This window comes from Artemia franciscana, chromosome 3, assembly GCF_032884065.1.
Source record: "Artemia franciscana chromosome 3, ASM3288406v1, whole genome shotgun sequence".
Lineage (NCBI taxonomy): Eukaryota > Metazoa > Arthropoda > Branchiopoda > Anostraca > Artemiidae > Artemia > Artemia franciscana.
The window spans coordinates 657,546-684,361 of record NC_088865.1 but is presented as its reverse complement, the minus strand read 5'-3'; the positions used below and the strand labels follow the sequence as shown (position 1 = coordinate 684,361).

General features: G+C 35.4%; 2 protein-coding genes across 3 annotated transcripts in view; both read right to left on the bottom strand.

Annotated features, from left to right (window-relative positions):
- LOC136024717 (lactosylceramide 4-alpha-galactosyltransferase-like) overlaps positions 1 to 18,527 on the bottom strand; it is a 96,634-nt gene extending 78,107 nt beyond the window's left edge. The window contains exon 1 of one of the 2 annotated variants that reach the window (XM_065700133.1): positions 18,444 to 18,527. The gene's annotated coding sequence lies outside the window, so the exon portion shown is untranslated. Of the gene's footprint in view, positions 1 to 6,721; positions 6,772 to 18,443 lie in introns of those variants that run through there. The other variant, XM_065700137.1, reaches the window with a different exon arrangement.
- On the bottom strand, positions 1,112 to 26,782 carry LOC136024718 (lactosylceramide 4-alpha-galactosyltransferase-like). The gene is made up of 2 exons (XM_065700138.1): positions 26,589 to 26,782; positions 1,112 to 2,309 (listed from the first exon to the last, which is right to left on the bottom strand). Exon 2 carries the CDS (start codon positions 2,202 to 2,204, stop codon positions 1,182 to 1,184), a length of 1,023 nt encoding a protein of 340 aa, XP_065556210.1. The 5' UTR covers positions 2,205 to 2,309; positions 26,589 to 26,782; the 3' UTR covers positions 1,112 to 1,181.
- Between the last annotated feature and the right edge of the window lie 34 nt (positions 26,783 to 26,816).

Sequence of the window (26,816 nt, the reverse complement as noted above, 5' to 3'; positions counted from 1 at the left end):
TGGGGGTTGTTAATTTGGAAAAACTAGAAAAACTGAAATATTTTAACTTAAGAACGGGTGACCGGATCATAATGAAATTTGATATTTAGAAGGAACTCATGTCTCAGAGATCTTATTTTGAATCACGACCAGATATGTTGACATTGGAGGGAGTTGGAGAGGGAAACCGAAATTCTTGGAAAACGCTTATAAATGTCGTAGATACGTGATTGACGTAACCGGACTGAATCCACTCTCTTTGGGGGAGTTAGGGGATGGGGTTCAGTGCTTTGGCGAGTTTGGTGCTTCTGGACGTGCTAGGACGATTAAAATTGGTAGGCGTGTCAAGAAGCTGCACAAATCGACTTGATAAAGTCGTTTTCCCCGATTCGATCATCTGGGGGGCTGAAGAGAGAGGAAAAATTAGAAAAATTGAGGTATTTCTAACTCACGAGTGGGTGATCGGATATTAATGAATTTTCATAGTTAGAAGGACCTCTTGACTCAGAGCTCTTATTTTAAATTCCGACCGGCATTAAGCTTCTGATTTTCCTTTTAAAGCTATCTATTGATTCTTAGAATTTTGCCAGAGCTCATACCATATGAGCTCTTTGCTCTTCTGACCTCGTCGCAAGTTCCATATGAGCTCTTAGCTCTTGTTTAGGTAGAAAATGTTTGAAAAGCAAGTTGTTTGACTAAGAGACCTGGCTGTTGAGATTTGGGCTATGGAAATGTGAGGCTAGGAAAAAAATTTCTTGGAAGGCAGCTGCTAGGAAGGTTTATGTTAGAAAGACTCTTAGGCTGAAAGTTTTGCGATAGAAAATTGTTTTGATGGTGACTTGTGTAAAATATAGGTGCAGTGCTAGTTATTTGGCTATTGGGAGTGGAACTAGAAAACATCCCAATAGAACAGGCTTTCCAATCATCTAGACTAAAGGAATGCCACTGTAGAACAGATAATTTTAGAAGGACTTCCTATATGTTTTTTTCAAAGACTGGCCTTTTAATTATGTTTCAATCCAAGCATTAACCTAAAATCAACATTTTCTCATACGCAATTTGACTGTTTGTACTTTAGAATTTTCCTTGCTCTGCCAAACCTAGGTTTCTTATAAAATAGTTTGTCTGCATATATGTTGTTAATTGAATTTATGCATTATCGAACAAACAGATAAATTCTCTTAGAAAGCTTAAATGCAAACTTAATAAATGTCAGGAAAACTTCTATATATCTTGGGACAATATTTTTTTGCAATTTCATTAAATAGAGAAGAGCCGTTTTTAAACACAGGAATGCTATTTGTCACATGGCCTGCAAAATGAAAGGCCACTGCTTTTTTCACAACCTTTGGTCGAAAATTGTCTAGATTTATATTTCTTGTAAACAGTTTCTTAAACTCAAACCAAGGAACTGGTGAAAAAAGCTCATTATCAACAAAGTTTATGTAACATATTTCACCAGCTTTTTCATAATCTAAAGCACAATCATTTGAGTAGCACACTTCTTTTACAGCCTTTTTTATAATTTTTGCACCAAGAAGGTTATAATCATCACGGTTATACTTAATATTTCCAAGTAGTTCGTAGACTTTTACTAAGAGAGGAGAAGCCTCATCAAATCTGAGCACACCATTCCCCTGATTCTTAACCATAAACGACCCAAAATTCAGTGCTGGTTTCATAAGAATCATATCAATATCCATGTATAGGCCTCCATGCTGTTTTAATAAAGCTATCCTTGACAAATCTGAAACATGCTCAACTATAGGACTGTCCCTGAAATTCTTATCTGCATAAACATTCTCTAGATGAGTGTTCAATATAAGCTCATCTAGGTTCAATTTTCTAACGTATAAATTTGGTGAGGTTTCCATCCATGGGGACAAGGTGCCATTAAACCCAGTCATATACACTATCACAGGGTAGTCACTATGTGCCGTAACTGCAGCCTCAACAGCACATATCTGTCTGCAAGATAAATCGGGTTTACCCCTAACTTCAATAAAGAATGTAGCATTTACATAGCTAATGTTGGAGAAGGGTGTCGCTTCGGGCGATTTTCTATCTCTTAATTCACTTGTTGATTGTGTTGGAATAATATTAAGGGAAGATGAAACATTTTTGGAATCAGAAAAAAAGTTTGTTTCAAATTTGCTGTAATGTACGCTGCTGAAGAACAGGAAAGAGGATACAGCAGTAAGGGCTTGCCACCTCTTGACAAACATGGGTCTTAGGATCTTCTAAACTCTAACAAGAACAGCAATCTTTCAGCATACTAGAAATATATATAAATAGTCCGACAGCAGGTTTTCAATACTGGTTTCAGTGACCTATAAGTTGAATAAATGATTTTAGTTTGAATTATAATGTCTAACAAATTTCAATAAAAAAATGCCCTTCAATTTGTAATTACTTAGTCCATATACCGACTAAGGCTAAATTAAACTGTTTCATAATAATAAGGTTAAATTGTAGTATTGCATTACTTCATTGAAGCGTAGCCTTGTTCATAGAATTTCGTTATCTCCACAGTCAGATTCAGTTGCGATTCAAGAAATCAGGTCAATTTGCTTTTACACGTCCTGATGGCATAAGATCAATATTCTGATGGGTTCTATTTCTGTAAAGGAATACCTCGTATGAAGGTTTATGAGGTTGGCTAAAATGCATACTGCAATACATTCTTTATGTTTATACAATCCTAAAACGGGCTTAAGCCAGTTTTGCCTCTCACCCTATCTATCTGTCTTGGCTTTTTCTACAATTAGCCATAGCTGGATGCCCGAAACTTGTTTATTTTAACTAAAAACAATTGGGCTCGGTCTTGGACAGTAAATATCAATAGAAACAAAAAATCAAACAAAAGCAAAAATTCTTGTTTCAGATAAGTTTTACGGATCTACCAATTGTGGATCAACGACCTTTCTCACTCGCAAATAATAACCTACATTTACTATCATTGAATTTGTAAAATAGACTGCGGCTTAAAGAAATTTTTGATTTATCGAAGCTAATCTGTGAGAGGTCACATTAAAAATAAAATTTAAATTAACTCAAGTTTAATCAAAATCTTTTAAAATTTGATAAATTTTGAAATTAAAATTAAGGGTAAGTATAAAATAAAAGCTATCAAATTACGATTTATATAAATCCAAGTGACGAAGCTTTCTGAAACTTTTGATAACACTCATGCTAAATTTGCAAGCATCTATAAGTAATTCAGGTTCAAAATTGAGGTTTATAAGCCTTTAGACAAAAGTAATAATTTAAATTTCTTACAAATAATTTTACTTATTTTTCACAACAGATCACACAAATGACAAATTTTATAGGGTCTCTCTCTCTCTCTCTCTCTCTCTCTCTCTCTCTCTCTCTCTCTCTCTCTCTCTCTCTCTCTCTCTCCTTGAAGTTAGGTAGACATTTTGATTAAGTAAAATATTCACTTTAATATATACATTTACTGATGAACAGACCCGTTCTGAGCCAAACAAAAACCCGAAAAAGTCATGGTGCGCCCCCGCTCTAGCGCAGTAACTGTGTCCTTTGTTTTGAAAAACTAAATTTTCTAAATTATAATTTCACAATGGAGACAATAAGTTCAGGAGAGCTCGCCTACAGTTGGTTTTGATGTGCATACTATTTGAGATATTTGTTCTTTATTTTCCCTGAATTAACGGGAAAATGACAGGAAATAATTATTATTTTAATGGTAGATTGGCAGCATAGCAGGCTCTGTCGTGAAAATGTTGGTTTACGTTATTTAGCATGGACTTGGTGCTCCTGACCAGTCTTTTTAGACTAACACCACGGCGGTAACGTGCTCTAAATAACCCACGGTGCCATGGTGGACCATCTAGTTCCCCAAAATTTTAGTGAGGCGGTCATCCACTAGCGGGCTGGGAGCTGCTGGATCGCAAGAGATAGGGATTTTTTAATGAACTCCCCAACTTCCTCTACTATTTGTGTATCACGTCTATTTTCTGTACTCTCTGGTGCAATCTGGTGCACCGAACTGCCGGTCGGTGTCAACGTGCAAAGAGTTCAAACGAATGTTTGTGTCGACAAATCTGCTTTCCAAGCTAAAATAGTTAAATAATAGAACGTAGAGCTGTGAATTGATGACTATTATCGCCCTTTGAGAGGGTAAACCTCACTTGAAGGCTCTTCACACTCGCTTCCTCTGCTCCTTTTCGTTGCTATTTCTTTTATTGTATTATTTGCAGTTAGTTGAGGAGTTTTATTCGCATTTTAGCGAGTATAAATCGAGCAGTTGCGCAAGTTGTAATATTGTAAAATTCCATTTTAATAAATGGAATAAAATGGTAAAATTAAAATTTCTATGCATATTGTAAAATTCCTAGCGGATACAGCGTTGGATCACCATTATTGGGGTGAGTGTGAGCGTGATTAATATTGGGAGGTCAGGTGAGCGTGAAGTGAACCATATTCCAACCTCGCAGTTTTTTTTCTTAAATCAACAGCCGAACACTACAGCAGGCATGGTGAGTTCAGGTGTTTGTACGTGATTTGACAATTGGAAACATACGCATTAAAGAATTGAAGATCACGAAGCTTCCAAAGCACATTTAGAGTCCGTCACTTTACTAATGGCTATTAAACAAAAATAAATCAAATCACAATTTACTTTTAAATAATCAGTTACAAATGAGCAAGCAAAAGGCAATAGAACGACGATTAATTGTAAAAATCATTGCCGATATTATAAAACTAATTATAAAACAGGCTATTATATACAGGTTATTATAAACAGGCTATCAAAATTATAAAACGATATTATAAAACAAGGTGTTGATTTTCGAGTCCCTAAAGAACAAGCTCACGCATTCAATTATTTTCGTTAGTTTCCTTCACCTTAGCGTGAGACAAAGAGAATTGACGGAATAGATTGGAAATATATAATTTGGGCTATATTTTTGCACATTGAGAGGGGAGGGGTAAAGTACAAGGACAGTGAGAAGTAAGAAAATAGTTCTTACTTCATAATATGCAGAATAATTGCACCTAACTCATTAGGCATGCAGACCCGCTATACTTTACGCCCACCCTCCTAATTACTAAACATGCAGCCCAAATTTGTTTCTAAAGTATTATATTTTTATCATACTTAAGTATATTTCTTTAGGATTGAACGTCATAGAAACAGGTTATACTTCGGTAGAGAATATTAAGTCGAACAGTCGCAGTCATAAGTAGTCGCAGTCACAGTTGCAAGTAGTTACAGTCACAAGTAGTTGAAATCAAGTTAATAGCAATAGAAGTAGATCTAAAAGTTTCAATATAACAACCTTTGCTGTTCCTAAAATATTAAAGATACAAATTTAATGGTGCTTTAAAAGCACCAATATTGGTAGATTTAAATCACAGGCAATGGATTCGGTATAAGCCTGCGTAGAAGCAAAATTTAAATGATGCTTCAATCTTTACAGGATTCCGAGGTACAATTCAAATAGACACAAACTTTTTTAGAGTTTGAACATACTTATCGACAATAACTGTGATGTTAACGTCACCCTCATACCTTCCTAAGGGCTAAAGGAGGAGGAAAGACAAAGGGCTAAAGTCATTTCACTAAAGTACATCCTAAACATAAAACTGAAATTTGAATGGTTGAAATTTTTATTCAGCTACTAAATATTCGTCATATACGATGATTATAACTGAAATCTTGTTTTAGGGAGATGCCTTTCACCCCTCTCGCTCTAAGTAAGCTTATACATGCATGTTTCTTTCTACAGTCTCTACCTGAAATTTTGTTTTGGGGGGATGTCTTTCACCCTTCTCGCTCTAGGTAAGCGTATAAATAAAATCTCTCTGTCTACAGTCAAAATTTTACTGCAATACAAGGATAACTACCACCCAGTAATTATCTCTCTGTCTACAGTCACAATTTTACTGCAATACAAGGATAACTACCACCCAGTAATTATGCACACTAAAGGGTTAGTAAAATATTTATACCTACAAATAGAAAAATGTTAGGGGTTATATTGCCCAGTTACCCGCCCCTTTCTATCTCTCTCTCTCTCCCTGCTGCTCTCCTTTCAAGTAAAGGGCTTTTGGAAGGTTAAGAAAATGTAGTAAAAAAATACAGTTTTTGAGACTTCAGGGGCCCCTTACACAAGCCCCTTCTTAACAGTTGTTGCGCAACTATTAAATATCAGTACATTATTCAACGAGTTCCTGATAGCATCATTTCGATTAAATGTAGCTTATATTTACTTTAACGACAAAAAAAAACCTTTTTCTTCAAGTGACATTAAAAAGCAGAATTAAAAGTGAAAAAGAAAATAAATTATCCTGCTTATGTGGGGGGCGACGCCTTACCTTCAAATCCTACTGTTTTAGCTAAAATATGCCTGGTACTTTTCTGACAGCATTTTAGAATGTGACAATTATTTCCAGTTGTGTGCATTTACTTACCAATTGCAATTAAAAACATAATTTTTTTTAAATTGTCTTGTTGAACAAAACAGACCTTTTTTATTCCAAGCATTGTAACAAAATGTTTTCGAGTTCTAAAATTACTGTTTTTGCGTTTTCTCTGATTCGAAAATTTTTTCGAATTCTAAAATTACTGTTTTTGCGAGTTTTCCCCTCGGAAAACTTCTTGATAAAATTGTGTATGAATTTTGGAGGAGACCAGAAATACTCTTAAATGCTCTTATTGGCAAAGAGAAACAAACATTTATAAAAGACAAAAATAAAATGCAATTAGACTTACGCCTCATTTTTTATATTACCAATAGTACACAATCATATAACTGCTTTTTAATGAATATTTTGAACATATTAAATTTTGCTTGCTATAAAATGCTGTTAACTGTTTGTCGTAGCAGCTGGATAATTAGGCAATCTTTTCTGCTTTATTTGGTTTAAATGTTGCAACTTATCTGCGGGTGTTTTTACCACTAATGAAACTATAATTAGTCACCTTGATAGTTTAACTCAGCTAATTGTAATTACAACAGCTCAACTTGTGGCCTGATGCATAAATTCAAAAAAGGAAATGTCCTGTTTTGGGATAAATAAACGTACAACTGTTATGATACATAGCCGTCTATGAGAAAACGTAAAAAAAACATAAGAATTAACTAATTCGTCAAAGAAAATTGATAACTTGGACAATTTGGGCAACTTGGGCAAAACTGACAACTTGAATGTCTTCTGATGAAGTCAACATTTCCCCTCAACACTCCCAAAAAGCTAATGGCCTTTCTGCAATATTGTAAACATGCCATTTGACAACCTGAATGCATATCATGCCTTTTGATTTAGTTAAACATGCCCTGATGGTTTCAACTTAATTTAATTCAACGTTTCTGAGATAATGCACGTAATGTATTTTGATTTAGTTCAACATTCCCCACAAATATGCCTTGAAATTGTCAACTTAATACGCTTAACCTTTTCGGAGGTTCAACAACCTGGGCGTCTATAGTTTTTTTTTATTATTATACACAAATAACAAATAAAAAACTTCAGCGTAAGGAGCGATGCATTGAGGACAGCCCCTTTCATAGACGGAATAAATTCCGTTTTTCAGGGTTTCGGTTACTATTGAGCTGGGTCGCTCCATACTACGGTTCGTTACCACGAACTGTTTGATTGAATTAAAAAAAAGCATTTTTAACTGAGAGTAAAGAGCGACATCAAAACTTAAAACAAACAGAAGTTGCTCCGTATATGAAAGGGGCCGTCCACTCTTCAATGCCCCGCTCTTTGCGCTAAAGTTTTTTATTGTTTTAAAAAGTAGAGTTATGACAAAGAGTCAAACTTTAGCGCAAAGAGCGGGGAATTGAGGAAGGGACAGCCCCTTTCATATACGGAATAATTTCTGTTCGTTTTAAGTTTTAATGTCGCTCCTGACTTGCAGTTTAAAAAAAAACTGTTTTTCTTATTTAATTTCTGAGCGTTTTTTATTTTGGCTCACCGCACATGAATAATTCTAACGAAATTTACAAATTATTTATTTTTTTTTCCTGAATGGCTTTCTTATAGTTTTGATTGGACAATTTTGATAAGAAATGGGGATTTTTATATAAAAAAAGAGGTAATAATGATAGATGGTAATAAGCTTACCTAAGCTATGGGTGTCAGGTGATTGATTTTTCTAACGATAATTTCGACAGGACCTGTGCCTGTCATCATCAGGTTAAATTCAAATTTCCTGCCAGAAAGTAAAATCACTAAATAAATAAAACTAAAAACACTGAACAACACTAATGATGAGCTGAACCTGAAATTATTGTTGTGCCATGGCCCGAATTTTGGTAGAGGCATTGATGGCTGCTGTCCTAGTGGATCTTAAAGAGGTTGGGCCTTTAGGAAAGGGGTAGAGTTTTTTGTGAGTTTTCAGTTTATGGGTGATGGGTTCACAAATTTCGCTAATATGAAACTCACCATTGTCTTTATTGATGGCTGATTTATTTTTAGCAATTTCCAAAGCTTCTCTGATTTTCTGCTTTAAGAGTTGTGGGACAATAGCAATAAGTTGGGCTTGGTCAAACTTAATGGAGTAGGAAGGGTTTTCAAAGATATGATGGGCCAATGCAGAAAATTTATCTTCCTCCTTTAGCTTTGTCTTTTTAAGGCAGGCATCAATGGAATCAGCATGTTCTTTTAATCGGTGATGTAGAGGTCTCATGGTACGACCTATATAGGTATCACCGCAGCTGCAAGGAATCTCATATACACCTGGTGGATCTGAAGTAATCTTATCCTCGCCTTTGTTCAAGAAGGAGGAAATAGTCCTTCCAGAGGGAAAAAAACACCTTAAAGCCAAGCTTAGTGAGTTTGGAGCTTAAAATGTCAGTAATGCCCTTGATATAAGGTAACGACAAAAAGGGTTTATTATTTTCAATCTTAGGCACAAAATTCTTGGTAATTCCAATCATCTTTCTCCTGGAAATAACCTTGTTAGTGACTTTTTGGGGGTATCCGTTACCTATCAGAACATCTCTTATATAATCAAGTTCAGCCTTCAGCTCAAAATCAGAGGAGCTACAGCATATTGAAACTAATATCTTCAAGCAGGACTTAAGGGATCTCCAACTCTACATGAGATATGTAGACGATTGCTTAATAATTTGGAATGGGACACAAGACAAATTAAGATCCTTTCTCAATATTTTTAACAAGCAGGACCCAGATATTAAGTTCACCATTGAACTTGAAAATAACCGCAATTTACCCTTCTTAGATGTCCTCATTACAAAACGAGAAACCAGGTTGGACTTGAGCGTGTATAGAAAGCCAACTCATAATAATAGATATTCGAGATAAGGCTCCTATAACCAACCTATAGTAAAAATTCTGTAGTCTATCCATTGGTCGATAGAGCATTTCTGGTGTGCTCCTCGTCTCAAAACGTCTGTACATTTCCTAATAACCATTACTATACATAAACTATGGTCAAAGTTTTTAACTTGCAGCCCCTTCCCCGAGAACTGTGGGGAATTAAGTCGTCCCCCAGGAATTATTTATGAAGTTTTTGACTACGCTCAACAGATTGGCTGTCTCAAAATTTTGATCTGGTGACTTTTGGAAAAAATGAGCGTGGGAGGGGGCCAAGGTGCCCTCTGATTTCCTGGTCACTTAAAAAGGGCACAAGGCAACTTTTAATTTCTGTTAGAATGAGCCCTTCCGTGACATTCTAGGACCACTGGGTCGATACAATCACCCCTGGGAAAGAAAAAAAACATACAAATAAACACGCATCCGTGATCTGTCTTTTGGCGAAAAAAAAAATAAAAACTCCAAATTTTTCTAGATAGGAGCTTGAAACTTCTACAGTGATGTTCTCTGATACGCTGAATATGATGGTGTGATTTTCATTAAGATTCTATAACTTTTAGTGGGTGTTTTCAAATATGAAAGGGGCCATTCCCTCCCCATTCCTCGCTCTTTGCGCTAAAGTTTTTTACTATTTTAAAAAGTAGAGTTTTAAGAAAGAGTCAAACTTTAGCGTAAAGAGCGGGGAATTGAGGAAGGGTCAGTCCCTTTCATATACGGAATAAATTTATCTAATCACACTAACAAACAAATATTTTAGATGATACCGGCTAAATTAATGTAACTAACTGCAAATTTTTTAATAGTCTAGACTAGAGAATGAATGACCTAGTTTTTTGAGTTTGTGACCTAGTTTTAGAGAATTAATGAAAATAACGGAACTAACCTAGTTTCTGTTCTTTTCAGAACTAAGCCCTATAAGAATTGAATAAAAAAAGCAATTTTTTCTAACCGAAAGTAAGGAGCGATATTAAAACTTAAAATGAACAGGAATTACTCCGTATATAAAAGGGACTGTTTCCTCCTCAATGCCCCGTTCTTTACGCTAAAGTTTGACTCTTTCTCGCAACTCTACTTTTTAAAACAGTAAAAAACTTCAGCGTAAAGAGTGGGGCGTTGAGGAGGGAACAGCCCCTTTTATATACGGAGTAATTTCTGTTCGTTTTAAGTTTTAATATCGCTCCTTACTTTCAGTTAAAAAAAACTTGTTTTTCTATTTAATTTCTCAATGTTTTCAAATTAAGATGTTTTGATTTTGGCTCTCCGCACATGAATAAATAATTAAAACGAAATTTGTATATTAATTTATTTTTATGGCTAAATGGCTATCTCATAGTTTTGATCGGACGATTTCGAGAAAAAAGGAGCAGGGAATAGGCATAGTTTCCCTCCAATTTTATGGTTATTTAAAAAAGCAACTAGAACTTTTAATTTTTTACGAAAGTTTTCATTAGTAAAAATATACGTAACTTACGAATTAGCTTACATAACGAACTTCTATATTCGTATGTTTTTATTACGTATATGAGGGGTTCACCATTTCGTCAACACCTCGCCCTTTACCCTAAAGCTTAAAATTTGTCCTAATTCCTTAAGAATTACCCCTGAATCACAAAGGCCGTAGAACAAATAGTTGAAATTAATGAAGTTACTGTGGCGTAAAGAGCGAGGTATTAGAAGGAGGTGAATCCCTCTTATGCGTAATAATTTCTGTTCGATTTAAGTTTCAATGCTGCTCCTTACTTTCAGTTGAAAAAACATATTAATATTTATTTTTTCATTCTTCTTCTTTAAAGAAAAAGCTAAGAAATCCTGTGCCCCCTTCATGGAAATTTTCTTCCCCCATAGCAAATTCCTCCATGGAAAGATCCCCCGCATAACCCCCTCCCCTCAACCCCTCCCCCCAGCCTAAAAATCCCCCTGAAAGCGTCTGTACACTTCCCAATAACCAACACTATGTGTAAACAATGGTCAAAGTTTACAACTTGCAGCCCCTCCCACGGAACTTTGGAGGAGTAAGTCGTCCCCAGAGACATAGTTATTAGGTTTTTCGACTATGATGAAAAAAATGGCTATCTCAGAATTTTCATAAGGTGACTTTGGAAAAAATGAGCGTGGGAGGGGGCCTAGGTGCCCTCCAATTTTTGGTCACTTAAAAAAGGCACTAGAGCTTTCAATTTCCGTTAGAATGAGCCTTCACACGACATTCTAGGACCAATGGGTCGATACGATCACCCCTGGGAAAAAAACAAACAAATAAATAAACATGCATCCGTGATCTGTCTTCTGGCAAAAAAATACGTAATTCCACATTTTTGTAGATAGGAGCTTGAAACTTCTATAGTAATGTTCTCTGATACGCTCAATCTGATGGTGTGATTTTTGTTAAGATTAAATAAAAAAAACAAGTTTTTTTTACTGAAAGTAAGGAGTGACATTAAAACTTAAAACAACCAGAAATTACTTCGTATGTGAAAGAGGCTGCTTCCTCATCAACGCCTCGCTCTTTACGCTAAAGTTTGACTCTTTCTCTCAATTCTTCTTTTTAAAACAGTAAAAAACTTTAGCGTAAAGAGCGGGGCGTTGATGAGGAAGCAGCCTCTTTCATATACGAAGTAATTTCTGGTCGTTTTAAGTTTTAATGTCGCTCCTTACTTTCAGTAAAAAAAACTTGTTTTTTTTTTATTTAATTTCTGAACGTTTTTGAATCAATGCATGTTTTGATTTTGGCTCTCCGCAGAGGAATAATTAAAACAAAATTTGCATTTTTTTTTTTTTTTTTGGCTAAATGGCTTTCTCATAATTTTGAGAAAAAAAGAGCGGGGGAGGAAGCCTAGTTGCCCTCCGATATTTTGGTTAATTAAAAAGGCAACTAGAATTTTTAATTTTTTACGAATATTTTTATTAGTAAAAGATTTACGTAACTTATAAATTAGCTTACGTAAAGAACTTTTGTATTCTCATATTTTTATTACATATATGAGGGGGTTCGCCCCCTTCTCAGATCCTCGCTCTTTACACTAAAGCTTTTCTTTTGTCCCAATTCATTAAGAATGACCCAAGAATCACAAAAGCCGTTGAATAAATAGTTGAAATTACTAAAAATACTTTAGCGTAAAGAGCGAGGTATTAGGAGGAGATGAGCCCCTCAAAAGGGTAATAATTTCTGCTTGTTTTAAGTTTTAATGCTGCTCCTTACTTCCAGCTGAAAGAATTTTTTCATATTTATTTTTTCATTGTTTTTTTTTAAATAATGCTAGTAAATCCTGCGCTCCCTTCATGGAGATTTTCTTCCCCCATGACAAATTATCGATGGAAAGTTCCCCTATTATATCCCCCTCCTCTCAACGCCTCCCCCAACCAAAAAAATCCTCCTGAAAACGCCTGTACACTTCCCAATAACCATTACTATATGTAAGCACTGGTCAAATTTTGTAACTAAATGGCCCTCCCACGGGGACTGTGGGGGAGTAAGTCGTCCCCAAAGACATAGTTATAAGGTTTTTCGACTACGTTGAATAAAATGGCTATCTCAGAATTTTGATCCGTTGACTTTGGTAAAATAATTAGCGTGGGAGGGGGCCTAGGTGCCTTCTAATTTTTTTGGTCACTTAAAAAGGGCACTAGAACTTTTCATTTCCGTTAGAATTAGCCCTCTTGCAACATTCTAGGACAACTGGGTCGATACGATCACCCCTGGGGGAAAAAAACAAAAAAAAAACAAATAAACACGCATCCGTGATCTGCCTTCTGGCAAAAAATATAAAATTCCACATTTTTGTAGATAGGAGCTTGAAACTTCTACAGTAGGGTTCTCTGATACGCTGAATCTGATGGTGTAATTTTCGTCAAGATTCTATGACTTCTAGGGGGCGTTTCCCCCTATTTTCTAAAATAACGCAAATTTTCTCAGGCTAGTAACTTTTGATGGGTAAGACTAAACTTGATGAAACTTATATATTTAAAATCAGCATTAAAATGCGATTCGTTTGATGTAGGTATTGGTATCAAAATTCCATTTTTTAGAGTTTTGGCTACTATTGAGCCGGGTCACTCCTTACTACAGTTCGTTACCAAGAACTGTTTGACAAATCTCTTACTTCATTACCTGATCAAACAGTTCGTGGTAATGAACTTTAGTAAGAAGCGACACGGCTCAATAGTAACCAAAACTCTAAAAAACGGAGCTTTGATACAAATAGTTACATCAAAAGAATTGCATTTTAATGCTGATTTTAAATATGTAAGTTTCATCAAGTTTAGCCTTACCCATGAAAAGTTACGAGCTTGAGAAAATCTGCCTTATTTTAAAAAATAGGGGGAAACATCCCTTTAAAGGTCATACAATCTTAACGAAAATCACACCATCAGATTTGTCTTATTCTAGAAAATAAGGGGAAGCATCCCCTAAAAGTAATAGAATATTAACGAAAATCACACCATCAGATTCAGCGTATCAGAGAACCCTACTGTAAAAGTTTCAAGCTTCTATCCACAAAAATGTGAAATTTTGTATTTTTTGCCAGAAGACAAATAACGGATGCGTGTTTATTTGTTTTGTTTTCTTTTTTCCCAGGGGTGATCGTATCGACCCAGTTGCCCTAGAATGTCGCAAGAGGAATCATTCTGACGGAAATTGAAGTTTTTATTGTTTTAAAAAGTAGAATTTAGAGAAAGAGTCAAACTTCATGAATAAAATAAAAACGCAACAAGTCTCACGAACAAAATCAGTTTGATGAAGTGAAAAATCAATATGGAACAAGTTTCACGAACAAAAATCAGCGCGCAACAAGTTCCACGAACAAAAATTGGCACGCGATAAGTTCCATGAACAAAATCAGCTTCGCGATGAGAAAAACCAATGTATAATTATCATATAGAGAAAATTCAATGTACAGCAAAGTTCTACAAACAAAAATCGATTTCACGAGGAGAAAACAAGTGTACAAGTCTTATTAAGAGAAAAATTAACGTGCAACAAGTTTTACGAACAGAAATCAGGACGCAGGAAGTTCCACGAGCAAAAACATCAACAGGCGAAGAGTTCCATGAACAAAATCATGTTTCACCACGAGAAAAATCAACGTGCAACAAGTTTCACGAACAAAAATCGGGACACAGCAAGTTCCATGAACAAAAGCAGCACGCAAAAAGTTCCATGGACAAGATCAGCACGCAAAAAGTTCTATGGACAGAATCAGTTTCACGAAAGGAAAAAACCAATGCATAAGTTCCACAAAGAAAAAAATCAATGTGCAACAAGTTGCACGAACCAAAATCAGCACACAGTATGTTCAACGAATAAAACCAGCACTCAGGAAGCTCCATGAACAAATACAATGTCACAACGAGAAAAATCAATCTACAAGTGTCAAGAAAGAAAAAAACCACATGCAGTAAGACTCAAGAACAAAAATCAGCACACAACAAGTTCAAACAAAAAAATTCGTCATTTTTTAGTTTATAAATTTGTTTTCGAGGGGAAAATGTTGAAAAAACCCTTAAGTGTGATATTGTGGGTCAAAATGTGCCATTGGGAGTAGTATATTGTGCCACGCTGGTCTCAAATACTTGGAGTCCTCAGAAGAAACGCTAATGGGGATTTTTCCATTAAGTTTAAACGATCAATTTTTGTGTAAACGAATATTTTTGCAGGAAAATGCTTAAAATTAGAATACTACAAATGTTTAGAAAACAAGAAAGAATACTACAAATTTAAGCAAATTTCAAAACTCGATTTTTTCCCTGCATGTCAGTTATTGCAGTCATGTGGGAACATGTGATCAATAGCTTAATCGTTTTAGTATGAGTGAACAGGAGATTCTCCTTGCATGCAATAAGCTATGTCGTTTCGAATCCTAATGGGGACAAAATCATTTGAATATAAAGGCTCCCTTCATAAAAAAAACACCTTGAAAGAAAAAGAAATCCCGAAGAAAATCACCTTGCAAGAAAAAAAAATCTGAAGAAAAACGCCTTGAAAGAAAAAAACCTTGAAAGAAGAAAAAATGCATTGAAAGAAAAAGATATCTCGAAGAAAAAAATATCTTAAATTATTATTTAACATGCCACGTATGCGATGTCATTGCATAACACCAACGTGTGCTCCTTGTCGTTACATAAAACCCACCTGTAAGGTTGCGTCAAATCTCACGTGTGTACCGTACTGTCATTACGTAACACCCACATAAGATCCCCGCCATTGCGTAACTTCACGTGTGCGCCCTCCACAGTTACAAGCAGGGATTTCCCATCGGCCCCTGAAGCCTAGCAAGTCCCATGAGATTGCGTCACTCCCGATAAATCCATCAAGTTACGTAAGATTAGGTAATCTCAACGTAGGCAAACAATTTTATATTACATAACAGATACCTGCATCTCTTCAAAAGTAAACAATGCTTATTATGCAACATTCAAAGAAATCCTAGAGCATCGCTATTACATAAAATCCGAAACACTATTATGTAACAACCAAATGTAAACGAACCCTATTACGTAACAAACAAAGTAAACCCTCCCTGTTTTGTAACAGGTAAAAGTAAACCTTCGCTATGACGTAACAGACATGTCTTAAAAAACATTCCCTGTGACATATCAGACAGGTACACCATACACGCGCTGATCTGGAGGGGCTAACAACTTCAGGTTTACCCCCCATGTGCCTTCTCAAGACCACGGACAGGAAGCTAGTACTAAAAAATGATAAGCATGCAGGGAACCAACAAAAAAATTAAATAGAAACATATGATACCAAACCGCTGAAGAATGTGCACCTTTCCTTAGAAGTTTTTCTTTAGAAGATTTCCTTAGAAGGTCTTTGGGAATCAGCAAATGTTGATAATTGATATTTTATGAATAAAATATAATTGCCAATTGTAACTAATTGGTTACACTTGTTCATTTTTACGGCAATGAAAACGTGATATCACACTCCAAGATTTTGAAACAACCAAAAGACAAATCATACAGTTCGTTGTAACGATACTCTCAAAGGAATGATACCAATAGTTACATCAAAAGATTCTTATTTTATTGCTCATTTTATATATATAAGTTTCATCAAGTTTAGTCTTACCCATTAAAAGCTTAGAACCTGAGGAAATTTGCCTTATTTTAGAAAATAGGGGGAATAACCCTCTAAAAGTCCTAAAATGGTAAAGAAAGTCACACCATCAGATTCAAAGTATCAGAGAACCCTATTGTAAAAGTTTCAAGTTCCGACCCACAAATATGTGGAATTTTGTATTTTTTTTGCCAGAATACAGATCAAGGATTCGTGTTTCTTTGTTTTTTCGACTTTTTTTGTAATTTTTTCCAGGGATGATCGTATCGACCCATTAGATCTTAGAATGTTATGAGAGGGCTCATTCTAATGGAAATTAAAGGTTCTATTGCCCTTTTTTCCCAAAGTCACCAGAACAAAATTTTGAGGTGGCTATTTTGTTCAGCATAGTTGAAAAAACCTAATAGCTATGTCTTGGGGACAAGTTAATCTCCCACGGTCCCCGAGGGAGGGGCTGCAAGTTACAAACTTTGACCATTGTTTACATATAGTAATGGTTATTGGGAAGTGTACAGACGTTTTCAGGGGAATTTTTCTTTCGGTGGGGCTGGGGGTCGGTGTGAGGGGGTTACGTGGGAGGATCTTTCCATTGTGGAATTTATTATATGAGGATTTCTAATTTATTATATGAGGATTATATGAGGGAAGAGAATTTCTATGAAGGGGGCGCAGGGTTTTCTAGCATTATTTAAACAAAAGAAAATTAGAAAATAAATAAAAGAAATTTTTTTCAACTGGAATTAAGGAGCAACATTAAAACTTAAATGAACAAAAAATAAATGCCGGTTTGTCTTCTCCTCAATACCTCACTCTTTCCGCTAAGGTATTTTTAGTAACTTCCACCGTTTTTCTACGGCCTTTGTGATTCAGTGGTTATTCTTAAGGAATTGGGACAAAATTCAACCTTTACTGTAAAGAGCGAGGTATTCATGAGGGGGTGAGCCCCCTAATATGCGTACTAAAAATATACGAATATAGAGGTTCGCTACGTAAGTTAATATGTAAGTTACGTATATTTATTACTAATAAAGACGTTTGTAGAAAAATAAAAGTTCTAGTCGACTTTTTAAGTAGGCAATAATTGAAGGGAAATTATTTTTAATCAAAATCGTCGGATCAAAACTATGAGAAGGCCATTTAGCTAAAAAAAAAAAATAATACGCAAATTTTGTTTTACTTATTCATGCATGGTGAGCCAAAATCAAAACATGCATTAATTGAAAAACGTTCAGAAATTAAATAAAAAACCAAGTTTTTTCAACTGAAAGTAAGGAGCAACATCAAAACTTAAAACGAACAGTAATTATTCCATACATGAAAGGGATTGCCTCCTCCTCGATGCCTTGCTCTTTACGCTAAAGTTTTTTTTATTGTTCTAAAAAGTAGAGTTGTGAGAAAGAGTCTTATTTCTAATATGGAAGGGGTTGTCCCCTTCTCAACGCCTCGCCCTTTACGCTAAAGTTGTTTTATTGTTTTGAAAAGTAGAACTGTGACAAGGAGTTGAACATTAGAGTAAAGAGCTGGACGGTGAGGAGGGGACAGCCCCTTTCATATACGGAATAAGTTTGACACTTTCTGACAACTCTACTTTTTAAAACATTAAAAAAACTTAGTCTAAAAAGTGATGCATCGAGGGGGGGACAACCCCTTTCATGTACGGAATAATTTCTGTTCGTTTTAAGTTTTAATGTTGCTCATTACTTTCAGTTGACAAACTTTTTTTTTTATTTAATCTTCATAAAAGATTGACCTTCTCACTTCCAAAAAAGTTTACCCTGACACAAGAGCAGTGAATAACTGTAAGATGTGGTAATAAAAATCAGAATAAATATCGAATTTCATGGCAGTTCAGAAAAGAAAATTTTGTTACAGTCAAGTCTTAACGTCGTCATGGTTTTAAGGCGTGAATACACCTAATATGGGTTCAGGGAGGGAATTTTTTTTTTTCTCTGGCATCTTAAGCTATGCATATTCTACATCTTACATCAGGTTCAAAAGCATAGTTTATGTCTACACGGAGCCAATGATTAACTATTACTTGCACAGCAAAACTCTAAAAATTTTTGGAGAAAAGTCTGAAAAACTTTACCTGACGAATAAGCATGTACTCATATCTTCCTAGCTCTGTATCTGCAAGCTTTTAACCACTTCTTTCTCTACTAACTGATGTACCTGGGACTTGCTATGACATCATTTTGTAAAGATTTTGTTTATCTAATCACACTAGCAAACAAATATTTTAGATGATACCGGCTAAATTAATGTAACTAACTGCAAATATTTTAATAGTCTAGACTAGAGAATGAATGACCTAGTTTGTGAGTTTGTGACCTAGTTTTAGAGAATTAATGAAACAGCCCTTTTTATATACGGAGTAATTTCTGTTCGTTTTAAGTTTTAATATCGCTCCTTACTTTCAGTTAAAAAAAAAACTTGTTTTTCTATTTAATTTCTCAATGTTTTTAAATTAAGATATGTTTTGATTTTGGCTCTCCGCACATGAATAAATAATTAAAACGAAATTTGTATATTAATTAATTTTTATGGCTAAATGGCTATCTTATAGTTTCGATCGGACGATTTCGAGAAAAAAGGAGCGGGGGAGTAGGCATAGTTACCCTCCAATTTGATGGTTATTTAAAAAAGCAACTAGAACTTTTAATTTTTTACGAACGTTTTCATTAGTAAAAATATACGTAATTTACGAATTAGCTTACATAACAAACTTCTATATTCGTATGTTTTTATTACGCATATGAGGGGTTCACCATTTCGTCAACACCTCGCCCTTTACCCTAAAGCTTAAATTTTGTCCTAATTCCTTAAGAATGACCCCTGAATCACAAAGGCCGCAGAACAAATAGTTGATATTAATTAAGTTACTGTAGCGTAAAGAGCGAGGTATTAGAAGGAGGTGAATCCCTCTTATGAGTAATAATTTCTGTTCGATTTAAGTTTCAATGCTGCTCCTTACTTTCAGTTGAAAAAACTTATTCATATTTATTTTTTCATTCTTCTTCTTTAAAGAAAACGCTAAAAAATCCTGCACCCCCTTCATGGAAATTTTCTTCCCCATAGCAAATTCCTCCATGGAAAGATCCCCCGCATAACCCCCTCCCCTCAACCTCTCCCCCCAACCTAAAAATCCGCCTGAAAGCGTCTGCACACTTCCCAATAACCAATACTATGTGTAAACACTGGTCAAAGTTTGTAACTTGCAGCCCCTCCCACGGAACATTGGAGGAGTAAGTCGTCCCCAAAGACATAGTTATCAAGTTTTTCGACTATGATGAATAAAATGGCTATCTCAGAAATTTCATCCAGTGACTTTCGAAAAAATGAGCGTGGGAGCTTAGGTGCCCTCCAATTTTTGGTCACTTAAAAAAGGCACTAGAACTTTCAATTTCCGTTGGAATGAGCCTTCACACGACATTCTAGGACCAATGGGTCGATACGATCACCCCTGGGAAAAAAACAAACAAGTAAATAAACACGCATCCGTGATCTGTCTTCTGGCAAAAAATACGAAATTCCACATTTTTGTAAATAGGAGCTTGAAACTTCTATATTAAGGTTCTCTGATACGCTCAATCTGATGGTGTGATTTTTGTTAAGATTCTATTACTTTTAAGGGGTGTTTTCTCCTATTTTACAAAATAAGGTAAATTTTTTCAGGCTCGTAACTTTCTTTTGATGTAACTATTTGGATTCTTTTGATGTAACTATTGCTATAAAAATTTCGTTTTTTAGAGTTTCGGCTACTATTGAGCCGGGTCGCTCCTTACTACAGTCGTTTCCAAGAACTGTTTGACAAATCTCTTACTTCATTACCTGATCAAACAGTTCGTGGTAACGAACTGTAGTAAGAAGTGACCCGGCTCAATAGTAACCAAAACTCTAAAAAACGGAGCTTTGATACAAATAGTTACATCATAGAATTGCATTTTAATGCTGATTTAAAATATGTAAGTTTCATCAAGTTTAGCCTTACCAATGAAAAGTTGCGAGCTTGAGAAAATCTGCCTTATTTTAAAAAATAGGGGGAAACACCCCCTCGAAGGTCATACAATCTTAACGAAAATCACACCATCAGATTTGTCTTATTCTAGAAAATAAGGGGAAGCATCCCCTAAAAGTGATAGAAAATTAACGAAAATCACACCATCAGATTCAGCGTATCAGAGAACCCTACTGTAAAAGTTTCAAGCTTCTATCAACAAAAATGTGAAATTTTGTATTTTTTGCCAGAAGACAAATCACGGATGCGTGTTTATTGGTTTTGTTTTCTTTTTTCCCAGGGGTGATCGTATCGACCCAGTTGTCCTAGAATGTCGCAAGAGGGCTCATTCTGACGGAAATTGAAGTTTTTTATTGTTTTAAAAAGCAGAATTTAGAGAAAGAGTCAAACTTTAGCTTAAAGAACCAGGCGTTGAGGAGGGGGTCAATCTTTTTTATATACGGAATAGTTTCTGTTCGCTTTATGTTCTAATGTCGCTCCTTACTTGCAGTTTAAAAACTTATTTTCTGTTTTTTAATTATTGTATGAAACCATCAGGAAGTAAAACTATTCCTGCATCTAGCTTAACTAGTTTATCTGAAACACACAAATACTAAAAAAACTCGATTTTGAATAAACCAAAATCAATTTTCCCGGCTCTTTGTCTTGCAAAAGTTATCTCCCTCCGCTCACACCGATTACTGCAATTGGTAGTTCGGGCTTTCCGCCCTTATAAATGGCTCCTTCAAAAAGTGTTATTTGGAAAGAAGGTCCTCACCTGACATCCTTCGAATTCAACTTTTGTTTTTTTTTGGGGGGGGAGGTAAGGGGTTATTACCTGCATTACTGTACAAGGTTGCAAAAAATCATCTACAATATATTATGTTTCTAGCTTGAATGGCTAAACAGCTTTTGTGTAGTAACAATAATGCAAGAAAAACCCAAGTAAGTGGTTAGATCTTTAAATCAAACAGTTCGTGGTAACGAACTGTAAGTAAGGAGCGACTTGGCTCAATAGAAAACGAAACTATAAAAAACGGAATTTCGATGCCAATAGAGATATCAAAAGAATTGGATTTTATGCTGATTTTAAATATATAAGTTTCATCAAGTTTCGTCCTACCCATCAAAAGTCACGATCCTGAAAATATTTACCTTCATTTCCGAAAAAAAAAACAGGGAAACATCTTCTAAAAGGCAAAGAATCTTAATGAAAATTACACCATCATATTCGGCATATCAGAGAACCTTACAGTAGAGGCTTCACACTCTTCTCTACACAAATGTGGAATTTTGTACTTTTTGTCAGAAGAAAGATCACGGGTGCGTGTTTATTATTTTGCTTTTTCTCCCAGGGTTGATTTATGGACCCAGTGGTCCTAAAATTTCTCAAGAGGGCTCGTTCAAACGGAAGTGAAAAGTTCTAGAACCTTTTTTAAGTGCAAAAAATTGGAGGCCTAGGCCCCCTCTCACGCTCATTTTTTCCCAAAGTTACAGGGTCAAAGTTTTGATATGGTCATTTTGTTCAGCATATTTGAAATACCTAATAACTATATCTTCGAGGACGACTTAATCCCCCACAGTCCCAGGGGAAAGTCAGCAAGTTATGAACTTTGCCTATTATTTACATATAGCCTAGTATTGGTTATTGGGAGGTATACAGAAGTTTTAGGGTGGAATTCTTTCTGGTGAGGGAAAAGGTAGGGGGAAAATGGATTTCCCAGCATTATTTACTTAACAATCAGAAATTAAATAAAAAAAAACAGTTTTTTCAAAAGAAATTAAGGACTAAAATTAAAACTTAAAACCAAACAGAAATTAATACGTACGTGAGGGGGTGCGTCCCCTCGTCAATGCCTCGCTCTCAACGCGAAATTTTTTTTAGCTATTACAAAAGAGCTATTTATTCTAACTAAACGGCCTTTGAGCTTCAGGGGTCATTCTTAAAGAATTGGAACAAAATTAAAAGCTTAGCGTAAAGAGCGAGGCATTTACGAGGGGGCGAACCCCTTCATAATATGTATATGAGGAAGTTTGCCACCACCTCAATACCTTGCTCTTTACGCTAAAGTTCGAATTTTGTTAAATAATGTCCGATATTAGCAATAATTTGTTTGAGCCAATCTTGGCATTTAATTTTACCTTGAGTAGCTTCATAACTATGATTTTTATGTGATAATGAACAGAAGATATTGTATATTCACGACTTGTGGTTGTTATAAAATAATAATAAAAACAAGTTTTTTCCAACTGAAAGTAAAGAATAGCGTTGAAAGTTAAAACGAACATAAATTATTACGTCTATCTTTGAAAGATCTTTTATATCATTCATTTCAGTCATTAAATAAAAAAAAACAAGTTTTTTAACTGAAAGTAAGGAGCGACATTAAAACTTAAAACAAACAGAAATTATTTCGTATATGAAAGAGGCTGCTTCCTCATCAACGCCCCGCTGTTTACGCTAAAGTTTGACTCTGTCTCTCAATTCTTCTTTTTAAAACAGTAAAAACCTTTAGCGTAAAGAGCGGGGCGTTGATGAGGAAGCAGCCTCTTTCATATACGAAGTAATTTCTGTTCGTTTTAAGTTTTAATGTCGCTCCTTACTTTCAGTTAAAAAAACTTGTTTTTTTTATTTAATTTCTGAACGTTTTTGAATCAATGCATGTTTTGATATTGGCTCTCCGCAGAGGAATAATTAAAATGAAATTTGCATATTAATGTTTTTTGGCTAAACGGCTTTCTCATAATTTTGATCGAATGACTCTGAGAAAAAAAGAGCGGGGGAGGAAGCCTAGTTGCCCTCCGATTTTTTGGTTAATTAAAAAGGCAACTAGAACTTTTAATTTTTTACGAATATTTTTATTAGTAAAAGATTTACGTAACTTATAAATTAGCTTACGTAAAGAACTTTTGCATTCTTATATTTTTATTACATATATGAGGGGGTTCGCCCCCTTGTCAGATCCTCGCTCTTTACACTAAAGCTTAAATTTTGTCCAAATTCATTAAGAATGACCCCAGAATCACAAAAGCCGTAGAATAAATAGTTGAAATTACTAAAAATACTTTAGCGTAAAGAGCGAGGTATTAGGAGGAGGTGAGCCCCTCAAATGGGTAATAATTTCTGTTTGTTTTAAGTTTTAATATTTTTCCTTACTTCCAGCTGAAAGAACTTTTTCATATTTATTTTTTCATTGTTTTTTTTAAATAATGCTAGTAAATCCTGCGCTCCCTTCATGGAGATTTTCTTCCCCCATGACAAATTATCGATGGAAAGTACCTCCAGCATATCCCCCTCTTCTTAACCCCTCCCCTAACCAAAAAAATTCTCCTGAAAACGCCTGTACACTTCCCAATAACCATTACTGTATGTAAGCATTGGTCAAAGTTTGTAACTTGTTGCCCCTCCCATGGGGACTGTGGGGGAGTAAGTCGTCCCCAAAGACATAGTTATAAGGTTTTTCGACTACGCTGAATAAAATGGCTATCTCAGAATTTTTATCCGTTGACTTTGGTAAAATAATTAGCGTGGGAGGGGGCCCAGGTGCCCTCCAATTTTTTGGTCACTTAAAAAGAGCACTAGAACTTTTCATTTCCGTTAGAATGCGCCCTCTTGCAACATTATAGGACAACTGGGTCGATACGATCACCCCTGGGAAAAAAAACAAAAAAAAACAAAAAAACAAATAAACACGCATCCGTGATCTGCCTTCTGGCAAAAAATACAAAATTCCACATTTTTGTAGATAAGAGCTTGAAACTTCTTCAGCAGGGTTCTCTGATACGCTGAATCTGATGGTGTGATTTATGACTATTTTCTAAAATAACGCAAATTTTCTCAGGCTCGTAACTTTTGATGGGTAAAACTAAACTTGATGAAACTTATATATTTAAAATCAGCATTAAAATGCAATTCTTTTGATGTAGGTATTGGTATCAAAATTCCATTTTTTAGAGTTTTGGTTACTATTGAGCCGGGTCGCTCCTTACTACAGTTCGTTACCACGAACTGTTTGATTTGAAAATTGCTCAACATATGACTTTCATTTTTATAAAAATAGTTTCGATCTCTTTCGCGTTTTGTTACTATTTTACGATATTAGTTCCACAAATAGCACTAACTTAAGCTACGTGGGAGGGTATTTCCATGGAGAAATTTCTCGTGGAGGAAGGAAATTTTCCATGGAGGGAGAGCTGGATTTCCAGACATTTAATAAAATAATCAGCAATAAAATAAAAACACAAGTTTTTTTTCAAAAAGAAAATAAGAAGCAACAATAAAACTTAAAACGAACAGAAAATATTACGTATATGAGATGGATTGCCTCTCCTCAATAGGTCGCTTTTACGCTCTTGTTTCTTATTTAACTTTTAAAAAGGTTATTATTTTAATTAAACAGCCTTTGAGATTCAGAAGCCATTCTTGAGCAACTGGAACAAAAATCAAACTTACATTATTATATGGTTATTATTAGTTAAAAAAAGTAAAGGTAATATGCAAATTTCGTTTTAATTATTTATGTTCGGTGATCCAAATTCAAAACATGCATTAAAACAAAAACTTTCAGAAATAAAATAAAAAAAAAGTTTTTGAACTGAAAGTGAGGAGTGACATTAAAACTTAAAACGAACAGAAATTATTCTGTATATGAGAGGGGTTGTCTACTCCTCAACGCCCCACTCCTTACGTTAAAGTTTCTAACTGTTTTATAAAGTAGATTTGTGAGAAAGAGTCAAAATTAAGCGTAAAGATTCGAGCGTTGAGGAGGGGACACGCCTTTGTACTTACAGAATAATTTATGTTCGATTTAAGTTTTAATGTTTCTCTTTACTCTCAGTTAAAAAAACGTGTTTTAACCTAATGAACAGTAGCATCAACAACGCAAATGTCAGGAAAAGAAAAGACAGAAGTTTTGGATAAACACATTTCAAGTTCGATAGAATTGTTGAAGACATAGACGAACAACAATATGAACAGCTTCCTAACTTTTTTGAATGACTTCGGGTTTGTCTGAAATATCAGAAGCAGCGCTATAGGGTTGCCTACAGTAAAAGTCATACGGTTCCAATGTTTTATTATTATTTTTTTTTCAGAGGCACATCATATGAAAGCCGTAATTGTAAAAACTTCAGAGGCAGCTCATTCGATTGAAAATCAGAAGTTCTAGTGCCCTTTTTAAGAGTCAAAACTGATCAGAGGGCAACTAGCCCCCACAAACCTTTTTTTAAACGCATCCGATAAAAGTTTGAGATAACCATTTTGTTAAAAATATTTTAAAGATCATATAACAAAAACTCCGAAGTCAAGAGAAACCCACAGGGCCTGAGGGAAGGTGTTTTAGGTTATGCCATGGGGGTATATATGGTTCTTATAGAAGGGATGCTCGTACAAACTTCAGAAAGGGCACATTTTATTGGGATTTGAAAGTTCTAGTTCAATTTTTAAGAGTCAAAACAGATCGGAGGGCAACTACATCATGTAAAAAAAAACTTTTGGGTCGAAAATACATCCCAGGGCTCGGGGGCAACGTTGTAAGTTATGCCCTTGCGGCATACATGGTTTTATAGAAGGAGTGCTCGTATAATTTTCACAGAGGGCTCATCTGACTGGAAATTGAATGTTATAGCTCACTTTTTAATGAGTCAAAACAGATCGGTGAACAGCTACCGCCATCTCACGCCTGTTTCCCAAACCCGTCCGATAAATATTTTGAGATAGCCATTTTATTAAAAATAGTTCAAATATCGACTATTAAGAATCCGGGGTCTACCAAACCTCCAGAGCCCAGGGGCAAATGACTTTAAGTTATGCCCCGGGGGCATATACAGTTTTTATGTAGGAGAGGTCGTATAAGCTTCAGATGTGGCTCATTTGATTGGAAATTCAAAGTTCTATTTACTTTTTTCTGAGTCAAACGGGGGAGGACATCCATCCCCCCATAGGGCACCTATCCCCCCTACACACACCCTCTTTTGCCCAAATGCATCCGTTCAAAACTTTGACATTGCTAGTTTGTCCGAAATTGTCCAAATATCAGATAACAAAAACTTTGGGGTCGGTACAACCACCCACACCCAAAGTCTGGGGTAAGGGTTGAAACATATGCCCTGGGGGCAAATAAAGTTTGAGAAATGTTCGTGTAAACCTCGGAGGGGACTCAGATGATTAGACATTGAAAGTTCTAAGTCCCTTTTCAAGAGTCTGTTTGATCAAGACAGGCTGTTTGAAATTTGTACCTGTTAGTGGGGCAGGCCCACGTCAACAGTGGCAATCACCGTTTGACAGGTGGCCCAGTGAAACGCAGGACCTGCTAATTTATTTTTTCATCGTACTCTTAAAAAATATCCAAATATCCGAGCATCCAAAATACTCGTGCCAATAATCACACGTCACCAATTATCAGAGCAAGCGAAATGCGACTGCATTGAATGAATGCCAGATGCGAACTGAACTCGTTTAGTAAC